Below are 26,430 nucleotides of genomic sequence, written 5' to 3' on the forward strand. Positions count from 1 at the left end.
GAGAGAGAGAGAGAGAGAGAGAGAGAGAGAGAGAGAGAGAGAGAGAGTGTTTTGCCGTTTGAGAACCGATTTTCACGAGGACCCAGAGCGAAGGTTAAACATCGTCCCGGAGTGCGCTAATTTCGTCAGTGAAACGATTTCATCGCGTCTACGGTTTCGCGTCCCGATTGCCGCGGCAACGAGTCAACTTTTCGACGGCCAATTAAACGCGAAGTCGATCGAAAGCAAGACAAACCACTCGCTTCAATTTCGCGAAAATCGCGCGCCCGCGGAGTGGCTCCCCATCGCTGCGTGCATTTTCGAGAGGATTTTACTCGAAGCCAATGGCGCTCAGGCCCGCAGGGCTACAAAGCAGCGGGGAGAGAGATGGTTAGCTCTTTGTAACGCCGCGATTCTCGACGGTTTTGTATTAGAACCCGATTCACGAGGAAAACCGTTGATCCCGTGCCAACTAGTTTCTTCCACCAGAGATTAAGTTTCCCCGCCGCGGTGTTGCCCGCCCGTTTCTTCGCAGCCTTTCTTACCCCGCGAACTCGTACCACTTTGCCTCGCAGTGGAATAAGCGATTCAAAGTCGGACAGGATATCCGGGTAGATTACTCTTTCAGCGGACAGCGAGAGCGTCCGCAGTCTCGACCAGCGACGAAAACCAGCGATTTTAATAAGAATAATGATCGCGCTAACGACACGAGATACGGGCATAGACTTCTATGCTTTCCCAATTCAAAATAAAATCTAACTGTTCTCGCTTTCAACTGGCATTAGAACTCTTCGCTGGCATTAAAATGATCGTGGGTAGTGCGTAGTTGTCGATATTGTATCTTTGAAATTAGAGCCAGGGGCCAATCAATTTATCGACGTAGTTTTCTGCCACGATAATTAAGTAATTTTAAATTGTTAGTTTTAGCATTACTCATCGACCTAAACAGTTAGGAAGAGTCAGCGATTAAATGATAAATACGAGCCCGAAACCAAGGATTTGAGATTACGATCTCACTCACATTGTACAAGAGTTTATAAGAAATTCCATAGTGTGTAATGTAGGTCTCCCCTTTGCCACGATTTAGACAGGACTGTGATCAGGGCAATGGTTGACACAATAACCAAGCAAATTCTCACGAAATTGTTTTCTCGGGCACGATTCGCCAGGAAAAGGAAAGCAAACTCCCCTTAAGCGTTCCCGCGGCAAGATTTCTTCTCAAACAAACCGAATCCGTTCCGAGCGTGTTTCTTGGGAGGAGGGGGGAGTGTGCACGCGTAGCATTCCTGGGCGATAGCGAAATGGAAGCAAATGTAAATTCACTTATGCATTTATTCATCCCGGTACTCGAGTATTTTCAAAGCCATTCAGAGCCTCCTCGTGCATTCTGGTACTCGAGGAGGATATACGTTTCGAAGGGACACTCCTGCTCGAACCTTGACGTCGAAATTATTCATCGACTGTTTTGTGCCCGTTTACCGTGATCCTTTTAATGGCCGTTCTCCCCCAAAGAACCCGGTAATTTAATCTTTTCATTTGCCTCTCCGAGGTACACGATTTGAAAGACAAAATAAAACTCGAGATGCATCGAATACAATCCCATTACTTATTCAGCTTCGAAATTAGCGTAAAACATCGAATAACAGGTTACTTTAGCACGGAACGATTTATTTACTCGCGCTATATTTTTCGTTGTAAGGGGATTTAAAGACTTGTAATCTAAATAGAAATCTAAATAAAAATTCTTGTTGAACGATAAACTGTAGTAAACAGGTCATTATATTAAGTTAGTGTTTTTTTATGAAAAAATTATTGAATAAAGCTGTGATTTTTATGCGTCCAAGATGGCTTCCTCTCTTAAGACCAACATCTCCTTTTGTACCAGAATGTTCTGTTTATCGTATCACGAGGCTCAATTTGCAACAACGAAATACCTTGTTCCCGATGAGCGTCGATTTTATCCAGCTTGCCGTAACAATTTTTCAATTTCGCTCATCGCGTTACGTTATTGATAAAACTGAGCCTCTGATCGTATATTTAACGAACGCGGCGAGTTCTCGCAATTACACTGGTCAGCAGAAATCAATTTTTATCTGATACTTCGTATTTTGCGTAACCTGCAGCGATAGCATTTATCGATCATTACCGTTAATTGAATATCAAGCGTTTGTTAACAAATATCTAACCGACCCATGTTTACTCCGAGTAAATAATAATAGCAAACTGGAATACTTTATTTGCGATAATTTCTCCTTTTACGTGTCTCGTAAGTCGTCTTTTAGGTGTCTTCCAGGTTAGACTTTTATTACAATAGCCTTTCGAGGACAATGGGGAGTCTGAAGGCAACCTCAGCCTCGTTATTTCGTTAACAACTGATTGACGTAATTGAATTAATACGTGCTAGTGTGGATAATACGCTCTCTTTTAATCTCTTTAATCCTACGCTGTGGTGAATACTTCCGGCTTATATCGACTTGGTTAAAATTGAATAACCTAGACCCAGGGTTGATCCAACATTGTGTATCGTATGCATGAGAAGAATATAATTGTTAGTTTTACTTAGGTACCTTTGCGAATAAATGTAAAATTACATCATTCTTAAAGTGATTGACTTATTTAATTCTTTAGATCAGTGATTCCCAAACTGGGAGTCGCGATATATTGTAAATATGTAAAATGTAAATGTAATATGTAAAAATCTAAGAGAAAGAAAAATAAATATTGGTAAAGTTTAATAATAAAGAAATTAAGTCTTACGAAATAGTAACACTTGTATTTAGTTAGTATATGCCACAAAATGTGGCCTGTCTAACATATTTCAGATTAGTCTCACATTGATTGGTATCAAAGGAGCCGCCGAAAATAATCTGTATACTAAGGGAGCCGCGGATCTAAACAGTTTGGTAACCTCTGCTTTAGATTTTTCTGTTTTCCAGTTCCTTTTTCCAATCCAATTAGAGAGTAGAAAAATTCTCGCCGAACTGAACAAGTCCTAGAATATTCTCTAACGTTGTCGGGTTTCCTTTACGCTCGAAGCAGCCAACACCTGTTGACGTTAACAAATAATTTCCTGCCCCGGTGTTTCATAATGAAGATTAATTCGATTAACGGGCAAAGTTGAAAACGGCGATAAAAATGCTCGGCGGTAATTTTAACCGATCTTGAAACAACATTACCCCGCTAATTTCTCCGCAGCTAGCTGCTCTCCCCCCCAACGATCTTTCATTCCCCGCTTTCTGGGAAAGTTGGCGGCGTTCCCCGACTCGATGGATGCTTAACGCGTCGAGGCAACTCCTCGCGGAATACCTCGTTCGCGAGGTAAACCAGCCAGCGTCGAAATAACTGTAGTCGAGGAATTCGTAGCTGGGACGGACGGAAGGATCTCCCTAGCTGGTGGAAACGTCGACATGATGGAATTTTTCAACCAAGTTTTGCAACTACGGGCGCCGAAGCTCGACGAGAATTTCCCTGACTGCTCTCAACAAACGGCTCTTCGGTCCAATTCACGAAACAAGGATCGTTTCTACGGTTGAGCGGGTTAAACGAGGCGCCCTCCTCCCCTCCCTCCGCCGTCCCCATCGGGATATGATCCGGGATCGTTGGATCCCCGAGATGGCGTCGGGACTCGACGCGGAGAAGTTCGTTTACAATTTAATTCCAGTCCTGGGAGAAGAAGCGCTGGCATTGGCCAGGTAACGTCGAGCAGTTTCCACGAGTTTCAAAGTTGCCGTCCTAACGACGACTGCCGGCTCGAACCACTTTTGTCTCACGGTGCCCCGAGCGTTTCCCTACCCGTTCGCGAGCTTTCCGCCGTCGTCCGTAACGAACCGTGCCTCGCGATCCGCCACCCCCGTAATTTGCATCCCTCTACGTCCACGAGCCCCCTTCCCCCTCCCCTCTGTCCCTCCTCCCACGTCGCCGCCGCACTTGTTGACTGCTCCGCAATCGACGTCACGCGACCAAGAATCCCCTCCCTCGGGTTAAGAGGAGGAATGATCATGAAGGAAGGATAGAAATTGGGTCTCGTTCGAAAGTTTTTGATAGCTGGGTCTTCGACGAGATTGAATTTTTGTTAGGGGCATTTTTAAGCGTGGAACTTTCGGAATAACTCGTGGGAATTGCTTCGAAAGATTACTTGGAGAGGAGACGAATGGAAGTTGATTCTTCGAAGTGGATGAGTACGAGTGGCGTTGAGTCGATCAGTCTTGAAAGCGCCATGACAAATATAAGGGATACTTTGAAGGAACACTTTCCTTTTTCTTTTCGAATAGAAATTGCCAAGAACGTTTCAGATATCTCTCTCCCCTGGGTCGATAAATTTGTTAACGTAACTTCCAAGAATCGTTAGCGAGATCTTTCTCATCGCGAACATTGCCGGTAGGAAAATCGTGTGCCGCGTTAATGCGTGCAGTTCCCTAAACGCGAAACGCGCACGATTCATGGCGGAACGCTCTCCGCATGGAGCGCTATTCGTCATTAAACTTTTATCGAAGCATCGAACTGCCGTTGCACTTGTTGATTTCGTATATTGTTTACGTAAACGGGTGCGCGCACAGCGGCGACAACCGGCCGAAAACGCTGTTCGTCGCTCGAAACAATGTACACAGTTTCATGCGAAATTTGTAATTTGCCAGTTTTGAAACTCATCAGTATGTTAATGCGCGGTTGGCACGCGTCGCACGATCTCTCCAGCTTTTGGCTTTCGAACGGTCCGATATACACGAATAATTTAACCGCGTGGGTCTGTGTTATTTTTCCATTTGGAGACTATGCTCAGTCGAGGGTTTCATTCGAGGCACTGTCTTTGTTTTTAAATCGTTAATGAGGAGAGCGACTCGAGGAAAGCGACAGTTCGATGTGCTAAAGGATGTAGGATAAACGTCTCGGTTATTTCCAAGAGCATTTCCTTTATTATTATCTCGATAGTTATTTCGTGAAACGAGACGCAAGACGCAAAGAGTCGCAATACGCGCGAATTTTGCCACGGAAATGGAATTACTCGTCGACTTCTTTCAACGGCAGAGTCATAATTCACCAGCAGCGGCAATAATTTATCGAAACGCGTGCACGCGACTATCGACCTCTAATCGAATCCCGTTTAATCGCGCGACGGAAATCGACAGATAACGATGCGAATTAGCGAACCGTTCACCACCCAACGAAGCTCGACGAAAGGACTCGAATTTCGAGCTCTCAAGTTTCGCTCTTTCCTTCGCCCAGTCGACTAGGGGGTGTGTGAGGAGGGTTAGCAGTTATTCGATAGCGAAGCAATATCGGGGCAACTTGGTCGCGTTACGCGTGTAATCTGAGCGTCCGTTTACCGCATTTGCCCCAACCGGCAGATAACGTAATAATTTAATGGCAAAACGCTACCGATACCGGCGATTCCGTGCCCAGGCAAAATGATCGAACCTTAAGGTCTATTTACACATATCCGTAACGAGTCAGTTCCGTATCCGTACCGTATTAATAACGTCGCGAAGCGGTGTCGGTCGCGTGTGAGCATGCCCATTCAAAAACAACAGAAAAATATTTTAAATCACTGACACTGATGGAACATTACGGAACTGACACGTTACGGATATGTGTAAATAGACTCTTAACCTAACAACGCGATGCGATCGTTCGCGCCTTCTACGACCTGCTTCGTCGCGTGGATGGTCCGAAGAGGTCTGAATCATTTTTGACAAGGTTCTAGAAAATTTTCAGATGGATACCAATGCCATTTTTGTAGACGAGATCACATATACAGGGTAGACCAAGTGCGACAAGTCATTACTTTGATATCGGTAGATTTAGAGAAAAATGTCAAGGGAAGAGGATGAATGGTTCGAAGAGTACTATACTTTATTTAAAAATGCCAATGGTGCATGTGAAATGCATATTTCGTTTTCGTACCGTAGATTGAATCATATCATCGCAAAGAAGTCCCCCGTATGCAAACTTCGATCGCGATCGCGGCTTCGCCTTTGTCTGACCTCCCCCAACTTCTATCCAGATACGTTCGAATAGGGCAAAACCGACGTCGTATGGTTTTACGAGTATGGCAGCTAGGGTAAAGGTTCGATGAAAGCTCGATGCCATCGCGGAACACCGTATGGCGACCGTGTCCTTATAAAGCCACCGAGAGCTCTCTAGCAGGGGATGCTTTCAAGCGGGCCTCAGAAGTCCCAAAAATCGCGTACTGGAAGTTCACGCGAGCGTGGCGGTAGACGAATAATCTGACGTTGAAACTTTCTTGCTGTAACGAGCGAAGCAACTACTGCTCGAAGTTTCTTTTCTTTCGCGATCCGAACCAAGTCAAGAGAAAGAAGTTTCCTGAAGAACCTCCTGGACTCTTACGAAGTCGTAGAAGTAATACAGTCAAGACTGGATAAATGCAAGAAGACTCTCTTTGCACTCGAGAGGTGACTCTCAGTCACCATTAGGTTTCACGCAGCAAATCTCCGTAAGTAGAATCAACTATTACGATATTAGTAATGATTACTTTGAAAGCGGAATCATGGAATCTTGCAAGTACAATAAAACGAAATTAATAGACAAATGATTTCGTTAATTTTCTCTCCAATCGTACGTTAGTGAATTTTCTAGCAACGCAGTTTCATTGCTTCCACTTTGCTCCATACGTTGTACGTATCAGAAACTTTAAGATAAGAAGCAGCGAAAGGGATGATCGAAGATATCTGTTTACCGCGCTGAATACTCTTCCTCTCCCCCCAACCCCAGCCCAATAAATATCTTTATCTCGGTAAATAGATTTCTGTTTGCCGCTCCAAAGTCCTCCGTTTTATCGATAAGTATCTTTATCTCGGTGGATAGATTTCTGTTAATTGCCCCGAAGGACCAAACTTCTCCTCCGTCTCGATAAATATCGGTATCTCGACGGGTTTCCGTTTACCGCAGGGTGGACCACGGTTTCCCTTCTTTTCCCGGGTTTCCCAAGCTGGACACGCGAGCCACGGGGTGTCTTACGGTCGACGGGATCGCATTCGTAACGAGTCTAGAGCCTTTGTTACCCGTGGATACTCGGAGTAACGAGCAACGAACGAAAACATTTTCCAGGGCTCTTCTCGCTCGCAGATACGCGCCGTGGAAAATCCAATAACTCGCGCGCGTTCACCTGAAGCGTTGTAATCGAGATTTCGCTCGTTTCCCACCCGCGCGCGGAAGAACAATGTGCAGGCGTTGTTTATTAATGCAGTCAAATGGCCATGTTGGCTCCGCGGCTGGCGATATCCGCTTGCGCGAATGATGTAATTCATAGCCGAAATTCGATTCCATCCGACCGTATATCGCGCGATACTTCTCGTTCCTTCGTAGTCATAGACGTTGATAAAAAAAAAAATCTGGATGAAAATTATTTTTGTATTATTCGATATATGTATAAACGTACACGCCGGTAATCGGATCTTGTACCGAGTCGATAGTTTACGAAAATGAAATTCTTGAACGTAGCCATGACTTTTAAGCGTCGAAAATGGATTAATAATGCATTAAATACACCCTGTTGTTTCAAAAAATGGTTGCAGGAATCCTTTTCAGTCCTACTTTTCGCGACGCGAAGATAGTCGAGCTCATCAGCTTCGTCAGCCCGTTACCAGAAGCAATCAGCGAACCGGTAGCCAATCATAGCGACGCAAAACATTCTCTGGCTGCAGGCGCTCCGACGCCTCTGTTGTCGTTTCAAACAGAGTGATTGCGAGTCACTAACCGACGCGACGCATCGTTTGCCTTGCGTCTGTCCATCGACGCACAGCGTGATATTTCAACGATCTAACGAGACAACCGCAAATTTAAGTGCCGTCATTCTGGCCGACATTGATAACACTTTTGATTTATTATCCGGTATCTCGAAAACCTGACTGCGAAAATAAATTATCTTTCGCGACGAACAATTTTTCCGCTGACGCTTAATGAGAAAAAAAAAAGTACAAAACCACGTTATCGACTTCGTAAATTCGCATTTGGGGGGGGGGGGGGGGGCGGCGGAGAGGACTTTATCGAAACAGCCAAAATTTGCATTGTTGAATATCAGTTTATCTATGTATATACAGGATGATTCTTTGCTTGAAAACGAATCGAAAATGAAGAATGATATTTTTTCATAGGAAGCCTCGGTTTCGTAAAAATAAATCGAAAAGTTTGGCTAACCATGTCTGACCACGACTGGCCAGTTCTACTAATTCTGGCATTGTCTAATGTACCATACCTCTTCTATGGAAACTGCAATTTTTCAAACGATTACAACTAATCGAAATGGACGCTGACAACAGAAGCAACATAAATTAGCAACCTAAGTAGAAATGGTGAGTAATGGTCAGACACGCTGGTCAAGTCGTATACGTGCTTAAAGGAGATTCAAGACCAATTTTCTCAAAATCGAAAGCTCAAATTCAAAAACTCTGTTGCTCATTTTCGATTCATTTTTTCCTCGCAAAATCGTTTATATATATAAGAATGACTGATTACAATCAACGTCCAGGCTAAACCCCTGAACCTAGAAAGCTGAAATTTTGCACAGAAGTTTCCTTTATGATGTATACAAGGAATAAGAAAGGATATTTCGAAATTCAACCCCTAAGGGAGTAAAAAGGGTTGTTGTTATTCCACGCGGGTGAAACAGCGGGATGCAGCTAGTAAGATATAAATTTGTTAGGGATGCAACTATGGAAACAAGTTATAAATGGAATGTATCAGTATGTTCCTCAGCCTAGAAGCTTCACCCCTATGGAAATACTATCATCGTGTGACCGAATAATAAAAAGAGCGCGAGGCATGGTAGGAAAACAGGAAGAAAAAATGGGCGCGTCGAGAGAAAAGATAAAAAAAAGGACAAAAAAAATAGGAAATAGGGAACATCGGTCAAGTAAAGCGCATGCTAGGCCGTTCGATAGATGGCGGAAGCGGTTAATGGAAATCGCAAAGCCGAGAAAAATAACGCGTTGGACGATAAATCGGTTGTAATTCGATAAAAACGTTGGTCGTTCGATCGCGGTGAAATACGATTCGCGGCGTTATCGCTCGCACGCTGCGCCGACTCTCAATCCGAAATTACACGGTTTGACCCAAAAGTATACGAACTTTTTTTTTATATATATATAAGCGATATTAATGGTGCCATTCGTTAAAACGAGGCACCGTTTTCCCCAACGAAATCTCGGTTATAGCTACGACCTCGCTGACCCTCTATCGCGGAAATTTTGTTTTACTTTTTAACCAGGAAATCCTCTCTCGATTATTTCAATCGATTAGTTCAATTATTACTTTGATAAATCAACGAACGATCCTGAATTCCTAAAAATTTTAAATTAAAACGTGAAATTTCTTCAGAAATCTTTGTAGGTGATTTAATTATATTTCTAATGGGATGTTGGGTGTAGTTAAGGCACCCGTGGTCGTGTCATGGATCATTGATCACCGATCACAAAACTCGAGTCGCGGTTCACTGGTCACCGATTAAAAAACTGAGGGAACCGCGATCAGTTTTGACCTAAAAATTTTGTCGACGCACATGTTTCCCAACTGTGCAATTCGATGGAAACATCGATGAAAATATTTATGAAACGATGATTGAACGGGACGAGTTCTTTTTTATCAAAGAGGGGTAGTATCAATTAACCTCTTGAGGAATATTGACACATATGGCATGTGTACGTTTGATTCTGTATCAAAATTATTATTATCGTTATCATATTTGATTTACAAATAAAAGGAAAGAAAGAATCCATTTAAAATTCGTCCCTCAAGAGGTTAAAGTAAGCTTCTAGATGTAAATACAACGAATTTATACAAATGCGTTAGATAAATTTTGATTAAAGTCAACAGACGCTGTGTGCATTCGTTAACGAATCTCAAACACCTCGACTCGGAAATGCACAGTCCCTAACAGTCGAGACAATATTGATAAACTAATCGCAGAGTTAAATAAAAATAGAAAAATTAATTATTCCTTGGGGAGAATTCGTATAATATAATAAAATGTCCTCGAATCAAATAAAATCAACTCGACGATCCTCTTCCAGTTGTCAGAACAACCCTGCACAGATATTTCATACAAATTCTCATTGAATATTCATCTTCACCCTATCCAGTGTAAAAATTCGTTGGTTCGAGTAAAGCTATTGTCGAAATGCCTATCGGCGCATCGTAACACTCTCATAATTGTTCGATCTCGTATATTACTAAATAATTCCCTTTTATTAAAATGAATAAATAAGTAAACGAGCGATCCGATTGATAAAGTTAATTAAATTTCGAACCATTCGTGGTATTCACGTACAACGTGGGCATTGTCGAGATTCGCAAGCTACGCGTTTACATCCCTCGGCCGAGGATGGGGGAACGGAATCCACGAGCAAACAAGGCAGAGATCTCTCACCTGAATCCAGTAAGGCAGGTAAAATCCAGAGCAGGCTAGGATCGATGCCACGGTGGACAAGGTTGCCCACAGCACGCAAAGCACTGTCATCTCATCGGTTTAAAAGCGTCGCACCGCTGTCTTCTCTCCTCCTCTGGGTGTCTCTATCTCACCCTCGCTGGCAGCTTCCACCGGTCCTCTCTATTCGCGCATGATTAACGAACGTTTCAAAACTGCCAGCTGCCACAGGATCTCCAGCGTCCCTCGAACCGCGAGTGCACTACCCGACAATCCGATTCCCCGAGGTTCCACTCGACGAGGTGGATAGATATATGCTCGAACACTCGAGGAACATCCGTGGGGGGCACGTTCACAGTATCAGCTTCCACTGAACCGAACCGAATTATCACACTGGATCCGGAATCCGAACGCTCTACGACCGACGACGCTCGACTGAAGAAAGGAACACTCTCGTCTCGCTGTGGTGCCTAGACCCGCGGTACAAGCCCATCGTCGGGGGAAGGGGCGACGAAAATAGACCCGGTTAATAGGTCATTTCACGGAAACCTTCGAAGCCTCACGGTCAAGGTTCGCGCGCGCACGATTTCAGTCTCCCACTCGGGCAATTTAAACTTTTCGACTTCTAGGTAGCAAAAAACGTGGGATTGAAAAATGCTCGAGGAACCGGATTCCTGGGACAATTACACTTGCACTTATTTGATCCTCCTCTCTTCTTTCAACGAGGAATTTGAACCAAAGAGCGATGGCGACGCGTTTATATTTTCACTTAGCGCGAATCTTAGTGTGTCCACCCTGGCCTCTGTCCTCTCCTTCGAGCCTCGGGCAATCCACACCCTCCGCGTTGGTCCCCGTGAATCCGAAAATCCTCCGTCTAGATCGCTTCTGCGTCTGGCGGCCCAGCCCGTCAACGAACTGGTTCCACGGGAGGCGGCATGGTCGCGACGAGCCACGTTGGAGGAGTACGTCGTCGTTTTATCTCGCGGCGTTAATTATAGACGGAGCAAAGAAGCGTCGGAGCGCGCGGAATCACGTAGCTCGCTTGTTTCATCTCGATAAAAACTCACTTTGCCGCTCCATTCCTCGCGACTCGAAGAAAACCACGGACGGGTTGTAAACTTGCTTGGAACGGGGAAGAACGCGCTAGACCTGAAGCAAGATTCGGTGGAGGTGAGAATAATGGATAACGTGGCTTTTGTGAGGTCTAGAGTTGAGGCAGAGGATTGCGAGGTTGTTGGATGGGAAGGAGAGATATCTAGGCAGGTGAGATTGTCAGAGAGCGAGAAAGAGGGAGAGAGAGAGAGAGAGAGATGTGGGAGTGCAGCAGTAGACAAAGGTATCGAGGACGAAGAGAAAGGGATAGGATCTGAATCGAGTCAACGAGGCAATCTAACAAAGCAGGTGAGGATGCACAGTGGACCACGATGTTCAAGGCTATCAAAGATCAAGGAAAATATGATCGATGAGGATCGCTCACCTGAGTCCGTCGAGACGGTAAAATTCACAACGCGACTGATCCCCTCGCGAATTCGAAGATCGAGGGAGGGGAGAGCCAATTGGTCGTGGGGGAGCGAAACGAGAATTTGGAGAACGTCCCTCGCGTGCAGCCACACCGGTCGAAGGTTTAAATTTAGACGCGCGTTTTTCTCGTTGCCCGTCGAGGAGAGGAGAGCTGGCCGCGAGAGGGAGAGAGAGACGACCGATTCGTGGTGCTCGGCGCCGCTTCGTGACTGCGACTGAACCGAACCGAGCGTCTGTGGCGCGTCGGTGCGCGCTGCTTCGGCGTCTAGGCGAGTCGAGTCGAGTCGAGTCGCGTCGCGGTGCCCATCCCCTCTCCCGCCGCGACGCCCCATCTGGCAAACATGTGTGCGCCGTGCGCGTGCTGTGGACGACGCCGGCGGCTGCGGCTCCTCGGGGCCACTCGGCTCGAAATCAGCCAGGTTGCAACCTGCCAGCTCTCGCGTGTCCCTTCGCTTCGACTCGCTGCCCAACGATCAATTTTTTACAGAGAAAAAAAAAAGAGGAAACTTAGTCGAACGAAGATGGCTAGTTAGCGCCCGACCTACCTGTTGATAGCTTTCTCGCGTTATCGCCCCTGTTCGCCGCCCTTTGTTGCCTGCTGGGTTCTTTCGCGAGGAACCGACCCCTGAGGGCGCGGGATTGACGTGGTTAGGTGGAAGAAACGAATGTGGAGGCTTTGTTTGGGGATGCCGCAGCCATGGGTGGGGTTTGACTTAGTGGTTGAAAGCTGAGAATTTTGATTGTGAGATATGTAATTATCAGACTGCGGATCTTTATGCAAAATAAAATCTTCGCGAACGTGGCTACAAAAATTGAACTTAAATAGGAATTTATTTTATTCTGGAAATATTATAACATGAACTTTACTTTCAATCTTTTTTATATTCTTGAATATTGTTTGTATTTTGTAATTTCTTGCACGCTCGAATTTCCTATAAATGCATAAAGATCCGCAGTCTAGTAATTATTAATTGATTAATGATATGGAGCAGTTTATGTTACGAATACCATTGAAAATGGCACTGGAGCTTGCACAAATCACTTGTTTAAACCTTGAACACAATGTTACCTGATTCGAGGACAATTCAAAATAACGAGGACATAAAATGTATGATGCAGTGAGGTTTACCTTCGATGCCGAGGCCTTAGCGTGGGTGTAAATTGCAATAACAACAAAACCGAGGGAACGGTTGCCAAAGGAATACAGTTGAGAGGAAATGTTTCTGATATCCTCTTAATTACACAAAGAAGGAGAAAGCGTTTGTTCCGAAGTCAAAGTCAAGAACGCGGGAGTAAGTAGCCTTCGGGGGTTATTTACAGAGAATCGAGTCGCTCATTTTTCTTTCGTGAGAAGAATCTACGATAGTCTGCCGTAGAGATTCTTCCGCAAACGAACGAAAACTTCCTCGGGCGTTTAGTCTCCTTTGTTATACCATCTGTTGATAGGGGCCGTTGCCACCTCGAGGCTACGCGAGCATCTATCAACAATCGCGTATACGTTTCCCGCTCCCGCAGAGCTTGGGACATCTGGCGAGGCGCGTGCTCCAAAAATAACGATTTCAATAAGGCTAACACGAGCTGGTGTCCTCGTGCCTGAGTCATCTTGCAAGCTCGGAGTTGCACCGCAACGGCAACAAAATGGGCGATCTCTTCGGACTGAGCTCTTACAACGTCGTCGCCGTTACTACTTTCATCAGATTCCTCGTTTTCACCTGTTTCGTTGGACGGGTCGAACAATGGCTCGTTAAACGCACGGATCGTTCGAAATTACGTACCTATCGAAATCAGTTGATGATTCCATACTGTGGGACAACGAGAGAGAAGAGGTTAGGTGAGTACATGCACTTGGACGCACGAGATCCTATCGAATGCAAAAACGAAGAAACAGGAGCTTCTAAGCCATCCATTTAAATACAAATGCTCAACTGTTCGTACGCGTGGCTCTTTAAATTAACATTATAAATACATCCATGGAAATTTCAAAGTGTTCCAGCTATTAGGGACGTATCCCATAAAGAAACAAAGCAGCTGGAGTCGAGACCGAGGCTAATTTTCCACTTTCACGCGTAACGAGCTCTTAAGGGAGTTGCGGTTTGCCCCCACGCATCGCACACATTCAAAGTTCCGCGAGCAACAGCCGCGACCGCCGACGAGTATATTTATCAGACGTACCTTGGAAGGGGAGACTGAAATTTGATTTTAATTAATCCCTCCGCAAGAACTGGAACGAACAAACTCGTCGCGGGATCGCAACGATGCTCGTCCGCGAGCCCGAGCAATCGAAAGTCGATGTTGCGCGGGAACAGCTTGCAGCGATTTAGAGAAAAATATTTTTCGTATTTTCGTTATGCGGCTCGAGTAAAGTAATATTTTGTACGGCGGTATTTCAACGAATTTCGATAGCTCGAGAAGCATACGAATATTATGTTTTTGAAGATGGTCACTGGGTCACGAGTTATAAAATAAATGAAGACTTTCCCGACCAATTGAAAAGTAAATAAAATATGTGGAACGTGGAATATGTTTCAATTAAAAAATCACTGAAAAGTGTGACACGGGACGAATCGATTTGGGGAAAAGCAGAAGTTTCGATTGGCCGAGGACTCCCTCGGGTAGAAGCGACTCGTTCATCGGATAATTCTGCCCGAAGTATTCCAAAAGGCGAGAAGCTCCAAATCCGCTATCTTCGGCTGGAAGAAGACGAAGTTTCCGATCGCTGTTCGCGTTCCCCCCAGCAAGTTCCATCAAAGGTAAAAGTTCAATCGCGGTCATCGACGCGAGGCGTGGGCCGGGAATTCTCACGAAACGAGGGCTCCTCGTTTTCCAATTGTTTCGAGGGCCTGGCGGTTTCTTCGAGAACGCGATACGGGAACGATCGTTCCAGGGCTCCGAGTGGATCGCGAACGGGCCAATTTTCACCCACTAAAGGCTCGTCCTCGTCGGATTTCCAACGCGTTCCAGGGCGGAGAAAAAAGCGACAGGCGATCACAGGGCGCATGGCCGGCGGTTCGCGTAGTTCAAACGGAAACAGGAAACCGTGTCACCGCGGCCCAACCAGAGCAGGGCTTCTCAACTTTATTCTGAACCGCCTGGATTTCGATAAACTCGCAGTGGTTGTTGGGGAAACTATGGTAAAGAAAGCACGATTTTAGAAACTCGACTGACATAGAAATATGTCGGATTTTTGACGTAAAAAGTTGAACGAACTAATAGCCAAGTATTTAAATATCCAGATAAAAGTTAAAAAAGTAAGGTCGCAATTTAAAAATGGGAATATTAAGCTTCCGGGGGCTATTTAATAATATTTATCGGAGCTACAGATAGAGATAGAGATTGTTACATACAGTCAGTGTATTAAGTATTCGTACCAATTCATCCTAAAACTTCATATATTTATTTTATTAATAAATTTTAAGGGATGAAACAATTAACCAATATTCCTACATATTTTTAGAGTAGATTTTGCGTAAATTAGAGTTTATGATTTCTAATGTTAACCTCTTATTTCTTTTCTTATTATTCTTTATTTTAAATTACGCAGAAGTACAGATACTTCTTACACTGAGTGTATCTAGCGAGGTCTCAAGGTATTCTATATCACGTGCAGTTCCTCATCACCTACACCGACAAATGTACATTCACAATATGGAATTTTATACCCCATAATTGTAAATAAAATAGCAATTACTTTTGACTAATTCAAATTCTTATTATTGAGCCTATCCCCAGCCCTGCCTGCCTAAACCTAGCCCTACCATTATCATTCCGATTACGTTTACTACGGGAGCATATGCGCCTCGCTCTTCAGGGTAGATTTAGATGAGAATCCCTGAGCTACAATTTTCCTCTCGTCCACGCCGCGTCCATTCCTATTGGCGACGCGACGTGCAGGCACGGCTGATCTACGAGTCAAACTACCACGCGATTTTTTGCACAGGGGTGACTTTTCGAATACAAGGTTTCACGTTCCTCCCGAAGGGCGGTGGAAGTTTTCGAGGGCAAATTGGCCTGGCGAGAATTCCACGGTGTCGACGTAATTGGCTGGAAACTAGGCGTGCAGGGATTGACGAAAAGCGAAACAGTAGCGACGGGACCGAGACGCGTAACCTAACCAACATTATTCAATTCAAATTTTCCAACTCGTACTCCGAAGCATAAAAGTGATTTTTTGAACGTACAATTTCAATTTTAATTATATCAGAATACAGCTAATTATTAATTGAAGTAATAATACATTCAGTCGTGAATGTTCGTAGATGTTTCTTTTCGAAGTAGAGTTTTTGGTTTTACAGAAATTTGTTGTAAAAATGGACTGGATTTGATTCTATAGAAAAATGCCTCGAGCGCAAAGGGTTAAATCCCTGCGTCGTGTATTATTCAGGTGAAAAATTCCTAAAGATCGTTTCTAAAATTCTTCTCAAGAAACACAAGGTACCCTTTAATTTATAAAATATTCAGATCGAGGCATGACTTTTTCGCCGTGCAATTTTTGGGCTCATTTTAATACTCAAAGGGAGCAGAAAGAAAGGCAACAATGCCAGGAAACTGATGATCGACGAATACAATTGGAGGATCGTTCAACTTTTCTCTTATTTTCTCACCTCGTTCTCATCGGAAGCTCCCCCGTTTACCAAGCTTTTTCCCACCGAATTTCGACGAGGGATCCGGGGAAACTTTGCGCGAGATTATTTACGATCGGTGGCTCGCGGTGAGTTAAACGTTTTCGAAACAAAAGGGAGCATGAGTTATTGGACCGACCAACGACGCATTATTTTCGGAGTCGCGGCACGCGGCCGATGTTTCGACAAAGCCACTTGTCCGAAACAATATTTTGACGTTGTAACGTGTCGGCGAACAACGTGACCGATTGAAAAACCGACAAGCTCTGAATTTTTCCGGCGAATCTGTGACCCCGGGATTTTTTCCCCGTGTTTTCTTCCGACCGTTTTTTTCCCCCCCTGTATTTTTCTTTTTTCTTCCCTCTTTTTTTTTTTGTCGTCGTCGTTTCACCGGCCACGTTCGTTCGCTCCGTTGAAAGGGAGGACGAAAAACCCGTGGTTATCGCTGTCCGACGCACGCTTTTCGCGGCAACGGTTTTACCTTTGTGTCGTCCGGTTCTCCATTACTGCCAATTAAATCTCGTTCCAGATGAAAGCAGCTGCGAAGGGAGTTTTTAATTATGATCGCGGCTCGAATGAGAATAATACTCTCCGCCCGTTAAAAATGTTTCCAGGTTCGACGAGACCTCGCATAACAACGCTCGTCATCGGATACGTCGCGGATGAATACCTGGCGTGTCGATATCTCTCGCAGCCGCGAGAAGAAATAAAAGATCTCGCTTGCGTCAAACGGAAGAATATTTAACGCAAGGTTTAAGGATTGAGAAGATAAACTGATAAAATGGTAGGAGTCGCAACCACCTTTGGTTGGGGGTGGCAAAGTCCTAATTTCAAAGGCCACGCTTCGCCTAATCCACCGATTCGTTTAACCCCACCTTGTGGAAAGTTAACAGAGAACGCTAATAGCGCGAGAAGGAGATCCGATCGGAAAGGAGAGGAAACAGCCGAGAAGAAATAGAAATGGGAACCGGGAGGAGGCAAAAAGTACTCAAAGCAAGGGAGGATGCAAGCTGGCATCAAAGCGCCGGGAGGAAAGGCTCCAAAGGAACGAGAGGAACTCGGGGAACAAGGAAAGGAGTAAAGTTTCGCGAGGAAGAGCAACCCAAGGCAGAGATAGAAAGAAGAAAATAGACTCTCGGAATGCATGGAAGGAAAGGGAGGAACGGGGAAACGGAAGATGTAACGAAATGTTCCATTTCGTAGAACGGAATAAAACTTTTCATCCTGGTGGATGGCGCGCGTGAAACGTGCTAGCTCTCTTTCTCTCTCTTCTTGATCCTTCATCGTTTTTCCTGATGACCGTACCAAGGGCTTGACTTCGCGAGCGTTTGGTCAAAGGTGAATGGGCGAAAAAAGTCTCATTTCGGCGTCAATTCCATCGAGTTTTACTGCCACAAGCTACCTAGGTTGTCGATTCGTTCGAAATCCCTTCCGGTCCAGCACATTTTTATGCGAACGCGGCTTGACCTTCTCGCGACGCCTGCAGCGATCCTGTAGAAGCCCTAGGCACGCTGTACGTTGGGATATATCAGATTATCCCACAAACGGGGTGAGTTTATTTAAAAAGAATGGAACAAGGCGATCACAATTATTAACGATCGACATGCTTCCTCCATTTGCTACAATAATTTCATCTTGTTTGTTTGTTTGTTGAGTTTATAGTGCTAGCTTGGGGAGCTACTGACTATTCGCGTATCACGTTAACTCAGTCTCGATGAAAAGCTCGACCTGTGATGACAGATCCTCTCGAAGATGGAGCTTCAAGTTTCCATATTAACTCGCGCAGAAATCGGCGTCAAATTGAACGCACGCGATAACATATTCGAATTCGCCAACTCCCTCCCCTAATTTAAGGGAACGACCCTACGGCGAAGTAGACCCTCCACGTTCCTTATCGCGCGATGAATAAACGACTCGAGTTCGCGTTAAAAGCTCGATTTCATTCGAAAGCTCTGTCGCGATTAATTAGAGGCACGTTCGCTTCGGCACAGTTACGCTTTCCTTTGGCGGCAATCGCGCGTGAGTGAAAAGCAACGCCGTGAGCTGAAAGCTAATGGAAACAACGCCGAGCAACGGATATCCCCATAAACATGGTCGAACAGTTGGTAAAAATATTAATGTACCGAGCTTTCCGTTCCCGCATTGCGAGCTTCGCGACAGCTATTACCAGCTCGTCGCGAGAGGCACGACGCGGATGTTCGATATTTAAAATGAAAGGGACTCGAGAGCTGGTCTTTGAAGGGTAAACAAGGGTTTGACTGTGGTTCGTGCTCGTGTGGTGGATGATGTAATAAAGTAGCCCCTTGCAATTTAACCCAAGTGGTAAGGTGTAAGATATCGCTACACGTTGATCCCTGGCTGCATGCACATCTCAGGATTGCCTCGTCAAAAAACCATGAAACTTCTTTCGATGACTTCCGCGAACCACAGATGCCGTTAAACTTTGTTAGAAAAATTTATGGGCGAGACCAGACCGTGCCACATTCTGTTCCGCGACGTGGAACAACAGAAGGCGCAAGTTTACCTTTACCCCTTCGCTTCTTTTTCCACGATGGCGAAATGGAGTCTCCAGCGAAGTTGCTTTATCGCGGTCCAAGGTGCCGCGAGAAATCGCTACCCCTCTGGAACAGATTACGGCCTGCGGTGATACTTTTACGAGGACCGCTTGGTCCTCGGGGATGTTAGCCAATAACGCTTTCGCCGATTTCGATAGCCGGCTGCGGAATATCCCCGTAACACCGCGAAACGTTTCGCTCCGGGTTTCGTTCCGTGGACGCGAAGCGCCGATGGCTCTAAGGATAACGAGCGAACCGACGAACGGCTGTTTCGAAATGTTAATTAAGTACGTGACTTTTTCGGCGGAGCTGCGGGTGAACGCGAAAGTTGCGAAACGATTGAACCGGAGAGCAGGTGTGCTGCCGTGGAAGGAATTAATACCTCCGAATGGATACCAATTTTTAACGGAAACCAAGCCAGTATCGATCCAACGGGAACGCGCTGCGTGGCCAGCGACGTTCCATTCGTTCGTTCCTGTTAGTTAATTAAAGGGTGCTCCTTTCTACGAATGAAAGAAGTTTCGAATAGTAGCGAGTCGCGAGGAAGATCGAAAGAGGAACGAAATTGCGTGGGGGTACACCGACGGAGAAAGTATAACCTTTGTGGTTCCCCTAATTTTCTTGGAATACGTCCAAAAGTGTTCGCAGCGAGCATTCTCCATTACACGTACGTATGTATATTTTTTCAATTTTTCTAGAACGTAAAACTCCTTTGTATCGAGTTGCCTAAACAGACCTGCTGTAGAGTTTTGGTAGTTTCCCCGTTCGCAAAACTCTATAACCCGCCAGCTGCGCCTTAGTGCTCTGTAATTTGCTCTTAAAGTTATCGTAAGACTTCTCATTGTCGTACGGTAAAATAAACGTTGCCCGTGGCACGGTCCTTTACTTCCAATACTCCACCGCGTATTCGCTATTTTCCCCTAAACCCTCCCTCAATGACTCGCGAGTAAATCGGTACAAGCACGCGCCGCAAATTCGAACGTCGCGACTAAACCTAAAGGGTAAACTAACCTCGCGAGTGCCGTACGTTAAAAGTACCATCAAAAGTTGGTGGTCTGATCAGAACGTAGCGCTAGGACGTCGAAGCCACGTCCCACGTACGAATCGAACCGAACGGAATGACGCTCCCGGGACTGAAAAGCGACCGTGGAAAATCCAAGAAGCGTGGACAAAAGTTTAAAGTAGTCAGCGAATGGATCCGGCCGGGGGAGGACGTCGATGGTCCTTCGATATCCCCGTGTCTCTCGATCGATTCCGCGCCGATCGATGGCCAAAGGCTCCGACGAGCAATAAGGCCCGTCTCCTTATCCGAGCCGATAGCACACGGTCGTTTCGCCCAGACACGCGATAGAAAAACTGATATTCCTCGTGGACGGTTCGTCCGAACGATAACGACCCTAGACAGCACCGGCAGATGTTGCAGATCGCGTTCCACGGCTCGGATCTCTCTCGTTCAACCGGAAGAGAAACGACCGCTACTTGTTGACGTCGCTTTTTCCGGGATCCGATCCCCGAATTATGAATAATGGATACAGAAGGGGAAAGAGGGTTGTTTAGTCGGCGATGGGGATCCGATTACGCGTGACTTCTGCTGGGATGATGTCTAGGGAGGATGTTTAAAATCGTGAAATGTTCGTGGAAGTCTGTGGTCGCGTGGGAAACATTGAAATTTGGTGGTTGTGGAGGTCTCCAAAATGGAACGGGAAGCATCGATAGGAAACCTATCTATCAAAGCCTACCCTATTGATAATCCTTCCCAAAGCTCATCATCATTAATATCGAGATAGCTAATTTACCTTCCCATTTATCTACATTACCGTTTCGACTATGAATGAAATTTGTTACTCGAAATCATAATCACCCGCTATCGGGAGTGTTCGGGTTATTACCAGTACTGTATCTCAACCATACAATTTCCTCTTCGGACCGTTTAGGTTCCATTACTTTCATCGAAAAAATTCTCCGCCTATGCTTCTCGATAATCAATAATCTACGAATTGCAAACGATACACAAAGTATTACTGTACCTTTTCGTTCTAAATGCATCGAAAAAAAAAATGTCCGCGGAAAGGGGCAGAAACTTTAAAGTTTCAGCGCGTGGCGTAACCTTGTCGCACGCCTGAATCGTAATGCCTTCTTTCGCGAGTTCACGTCGGAAGTCACTTCGTTCTGGGAGTCCACGGGACTCTGTATTGTGCCTGGGCGAAGCACGGTCAGGATAGTCTAGTTTTATTGCCGCCTATGCGCGGCTCCGAGGCGGAGCTAGCGAGCCGAACCGCTCTAGATAAGAAGGAGTTTATTAGAAGGGAAGAAAAGCAGGGTAAGGATGTAGCGAGCTCTCGGCGAGCTCGGTGCTCGCTGAACCAGGAAAAGACCCTTATCACGGGACGAAAAGCCGGTGAATAAATATAGTTTCACCGAGTTCCTGGCACCGCTGAACTTTTCGATTCTTTCGAGCGTCGGTGAAGCAAGCCGAGAGAGCCCGGTCGAGTTTCGAGCTGGAGAAAGAATGGAACGACCGCGAGGCCACGCGTTTAACCCGGGCTTGTCACGCGCAGTTTCACCTTTTTTCACCGGCGATGTTTGTCCCGCGTTTCTTTCATCGCAAACTCGCCTTTGACCGAAACATTTCGCCCGCCATCGAATCGAAACCCTTTTTTGCCTCGCGCCCACATATCTGCGTCGGCGGCACGCGACAGAACGGAAATCCACCCTGCGATTGACTTTGTTTATTCGAACAGGAAACCGAATTCAGTCGATCGAGATCGGAATAGCGCGTTTCACCGAATACTCTCGCTGGACGGTGGACGGTCAATTCAGAGGTGTTAGATATCTCTGTTTCGTACTCCATTCTACTAAATGACGACAGTTTACCGTGGAACGAAGCGATTCGTTTGGTTATTCGGAGGAACCGAGGATTGTTTCGCGAAAATAGACACGGATGAAAAGATTCGATGTGGAAACGTTTTTCAACAATTTGATATAAAACGCTTCATGCTTCCAATTGAAAAAAAAATGTTCAGAAAAATATCGCAACATCCCACGCGAGAGAGTGCATCGAAGTATGTTTGAACTTAATCGAATTATATACATAAGTAGTTGAAACCCGCTTAATAAATTGCTCTCGTCCAAGCAACCATCGAATCCCTATTAATTCGCTCGAGCGGTCCGAGCCAGTTATGCAACAATTAATCGTATCAAAAATAAATGAGCGTCGGCGCATAATCCGCTCCTGGCTATGAAATTATTTAATCGGCAAGTCCGACGAGGAGTCTCGTGCCAATTATCGCCAAGCTTCGGAGCGACAATCTCACGGGAAACCCTCCCGCGACAAAAATACGCTAGTCCCGGTGCTGCATCGATTGCTACTTTTTGCTCCTCGCGACTAATCGTTCCAGACGGAAGAATTCATTCCCGGGGAACGTTTAATTACCTACTTTTTCCTCGCGTGTCCCAGCAGGGTCGTAAGCCACGAAAACGAAGGGAACATATGTTCTCGAAGGCTAACAAACGATCATCGTAGATCGATACAGCCTGGCGCCGTCGAATCGGACGCTTCCACTGGAAACCAGACTTTTATTCCCTTTTGGAATCGATGAAAATTCCTTCGTCCAGCAACTTGTTTGGTGAAATATTAGCGTAACGTAAAATCCTTTTTCTATCGAGACAAAAGGTAAACTATCGTACAATGAATGGAACAATTTATAGTCGAAACAAACATTGCCAGCAATGCGATGTAAAACGCTTTTTCTTTACACTTTCAATCGAAAAGAGAAATTTCTGAAAGATATCGTAACATCTCGTGCAAGATAATTCACGAATTACAAATTGACGTAAAGACCAACTTCTGAAGATCCAAGACAGTACAAACAATTCCACCCCATCGTCCAACCCGAAACAAATAAAGAAACACTGCGATCGAATTAATTGGACGGGGATAAACAAAAATGGACCGAGGCAACGGACTCGAGAACGATCGAAAATAAGAGGAATCGCGAGACGCGGGGGTGGATCGCGCTCGAGGAACGAGTTCGATGGGAAAACGTTACCAAATCCAGACAAACGGGCGTTCGTAATTACCGCGGGTCGATCGACGGACAGTATGGTTTCGCGTCACGACGTATAGGCGACAGGTAACGACGAAGATTAGGTGGGTGGCGTCGATCAACCCAGCAGCCGTCAGACCTTCGTTCCGACGACCGAACCGGGCATGCTAATGAACTCGTTCACCGACGCAGTTTACCGTGCCCGCTTTAATCAAAGACCAACTGGCAATTACAATTATCTTGGGGATTTGTTGCGATTCCTCTCACGTTCGACACCCGACGCAACCGAAGAAAGGGAGGCAGAGCCACGTGTCTTCCGACTTTGGAGTTGTTTACTGGTAGGAAAACTTCGGGGGAAACGATTACTCGCTCGATAGGGTGTACCAGGAGCTATAGCCGAAGTCCTCTATAGATAGCCTTCTTCTTATAAAGACAGAAATTAAAGGTTATTCGTGTTTCGCTAAAAGTTGATTTTTCTGGCGAGTAAGCAATTCTGACATCAAAGATAATAGTGTTTTTCTCCATAAAGCCTGGAGGATCAAACAAAAAATATTCTTTCACGCTATCTCGGTTTATATTTTTCTCGTCGTCCCCGAAGAGAACCGAAACATTGTTAGTCGAGAGCTTTGAAAACAAAGACACGCTCAGGCTAATGAAGGGATCTCGCCGTGTAACACCGAAGCAATCTCTTCGTGTAACGGTTACTATTCACGCTACGCTTTTACTTCACTGTAAGTCCTCTACGGGAATAAACGCCCGACTTGGGTCATGTAGCGAGTCTTGCGAGAGTGCGTTAACGATAAGAATGTGAGGTGCGGAGAAAGAGTGTTTAGAATGTTTAAATTAAGGAATCGATTACATAGCGTGACCAGAGACCATGGTGTAAGTGTGGTATGTACGCGTGAAAGATTGTAAGAGGGATGCAGTTTGAAGAACCATAGTTAGTCATGAGCGAACAGGCACCGTGAACACATCGATTGAAATTTTAATAAACGAAGTACGAAGTTTAACCACCCTATTTTTTACTGCGGTGGAAAACGCATACCCGACAACATGTAATTTACTTTCGCGTTGCCAAGAGGCATACTACGAGCTCTTCCAAAATTTCTCGGAAAATGTAGCACGGCTTACGAGTGTTTGTTTTCGAATAAGCCTGCTCTCTGTCGCGGATTACGGAACGTCTGTGCCCAGCCTCGAGCCATCGTTCGAGGTTTTACACATCGGGGTTACATGCGACGTTTTCTCGTGTACCGGGCGTAACGTCGTTTGCACCACTTAGCAAACGTTTTACCATCCAAAAGAGCCGCGGTAACAAGAGCGCGAGTCTTCTCTTGGAGTGTGTTTTTTCAGGGTGTTTGCGCCGCTTCCTCCCATCCCCGCAGCCCTGTGCCAACAAAACGCGGCACGTATGAAAACCGGCAGGCGAATACAACGAGTCAGATTTCATTATTAAGAAATCACTCGGAACGAAGGCGCGTTTCAAGAAGATACTTTTCCCAGCTCGAGGACCGCCAGCCTCCTTTGATACACCGTGCAGCGAGCAACTCGCTTTCAAAGAGCCTTATATTCCCGCGGCACAAAGTCTCGCAAACGGCGAGAATTCCTCGAGCTGTTCGAGTGATACTCGACCCTTCGCCGCCCTCTGTCGTTGCCGTTGAATCGCGCCACGCTCGACAAAGCAAGGATTGATCTTGGACGCCCGCCGGAATATCTCTTTCTTCCCGCGACTTTCTATGAAATCAACCTTGTTTGCGTCAAATCGCGTTTCCTCCAAGCTCGACTGCGATGCCCCCTTCGCGTAAACGTAACGTAAACGTAACGAGTGGTCCACGAGGGGCACTCTAACTTCCTCGCGTTTATTCTTGCCGTAACGAGACCGTTGGAAGTATCGCGACGACAAGTGAATTATTCGTATTCTATAGAAACTATGCTCGGCGCGCAGGTAGAGGGTTAATGAAAAGACTAAGACTGGCGCGGCATACTCGTTTAAAATTGCTGTGTTCGTAGAGTTTCGGGCCACGCGAGTGCTCATCTTCTGTGCGCGACGCGCCCATGTTATAATCCACTTACGACCCTATACATTCTTCGAGTGATACCACTGTTGAAAATAGCATCGAAACCAGCGCAAACCTAACCTTTCGCGTTCTTGATCCTTGGGTATTTTCCCGCAAACGAAGCTCGGCGCACCTTCGGCATGAGACGAGAGGGTAGTCGAAGAAAGTCCGAACGACTGACGTGCTCGTAAATTGGAAGACAGCGTGACGCCTTTGACGGGGGACGGTAGCCCGAAGGAAGGCAAGAACCAGTGGTAAGTTCGCCGACAATTTGAATATATCCAACTAATCGGCGAAACGTCAGAACGAGCTAGCCACGTAGGACCCGTATACATGTCCCAGGGGCCGATTGTGTTCGATTCCCGATAACCGGGGACGAAGTTGCCGCGGGTACGCGAGCGAAATTTCTCGATGCAACGACCTAAACTTTCGCCGAGATTGACGCTTTAGCGTCGCCTAACCGTGCGCCGCGCGAGACCATAAACTGCAGCCCTTGTGCTCGGGAACCGGCTTCAGCCTGCATTAAACTTCGTCCGCGTATTTATCGTTCAAATACGAAGTTTCCGATTAAGCGAGGGCCTTCCGATCCGCGCCAATTTCCATCATCGCGCCACGATGCAGCGTGCCCCTCGTTCCCGACGCCCGCGAATATTCGCGACGAAATGGATCAAAGAGAGCGTTCAATTTTAGCTACCGAACGGATTCGACTGCGCGCGGCCTGGGTGATATTTCCGGAGGAGGCAATCGAATCGAAACCAAGATCGGGGAACAAAGAACCGGGGGGCGACGTGGATTTGTACACTTGGCGCCGCACACCTCGGGAAAGTGATCTCGTAGGTGTCACCAAGCACAGGTACGGAGCCTGAGGGCTAGAAGTGACCTTGGTGAATGGTTTGGGGCTCCAGGTACTCTGTTGAACGTGAGGTGCAATTATTTAACCTCTTCAGCACCTTGGCCACATATGTAAACGTTTAGTTTTTATAATTATAATTACGGTAATGCAGATTGCTCCGTCGGTAATGCAGATTGCTCCGTCGGTAATGCAGATTGCTCTGTCGGTATTGCAGTTTTCTCTGTCGGTAATGCAGTTTGCTCTGTCGGTAATGCAGATTGCTCTGTCGGTATTGCAGTTTGCTCTGCCGGTAATGTAGTTTGCTCTGTCGGTAATGTCGGTTACTCGGTCGGTAATGTCGGTTACTCGTTCGGTAATGCAGAGTACTCTGTAAATGCAACCGGATTCATTTCGATTGGTCAAGCCATCTCGGCGTAATCGGTGAACAG

General features: G+C 45.9%; 2 protein-coding genes across 14 annotated transcripts in view; one reads left to right on the top strand and one right to left on the bottom strand.

Moving 5' to 3' along the window:
• Positions 1-10,568, bottom strand: part of LOC128874010 (LHFPL tetraspan subfamily member 6 protein-like) — a 33,052-nt gene extending 22,484 nt beyond the window's left edge. For all 3 annotated transcript variants that reach the window (XR_008456550.1, XR_008456549.1, XM_054118214.1), the window contains exon 1: positions 10,358-10,568. Coding sequence is in view for 1 of the 3 variants with exons in the window: in XM_054118214.1 (XP_053974189.1) it covers positions 10,358-10,447 (90 nt within the window). In the remaining 2 variants the exon portion in view is untranslated. The remainder of the gene's footprint in view (positions 1-10,357) is intronic.
• Positions 1-26,430, top strand: part of LOC128874008 (band 7 protein AGAP004871-like) — a 249,293-nt gene that overhangs the window by 182,805 nt on the left and 40,058 nt on the right. The window lies entirely within an intron of this gene.

The sequence above is a fragment of the Hylaeus volcanicus genome, chromosome 3, assembly GCF_026283585.1.
Source record: "Hylaeus volcanicus isolate JK05 chromosome 3, UHH_iyHylVolc1.0_haploid, whole genome shotgun sequence".
Classification (NCBI taxonomy): Eukaryota; Metazoa; Arthropoda; class Insecta; order Hymenoptera; family Colletidae; genus Hylaeus; species Hylaeus volcanicus.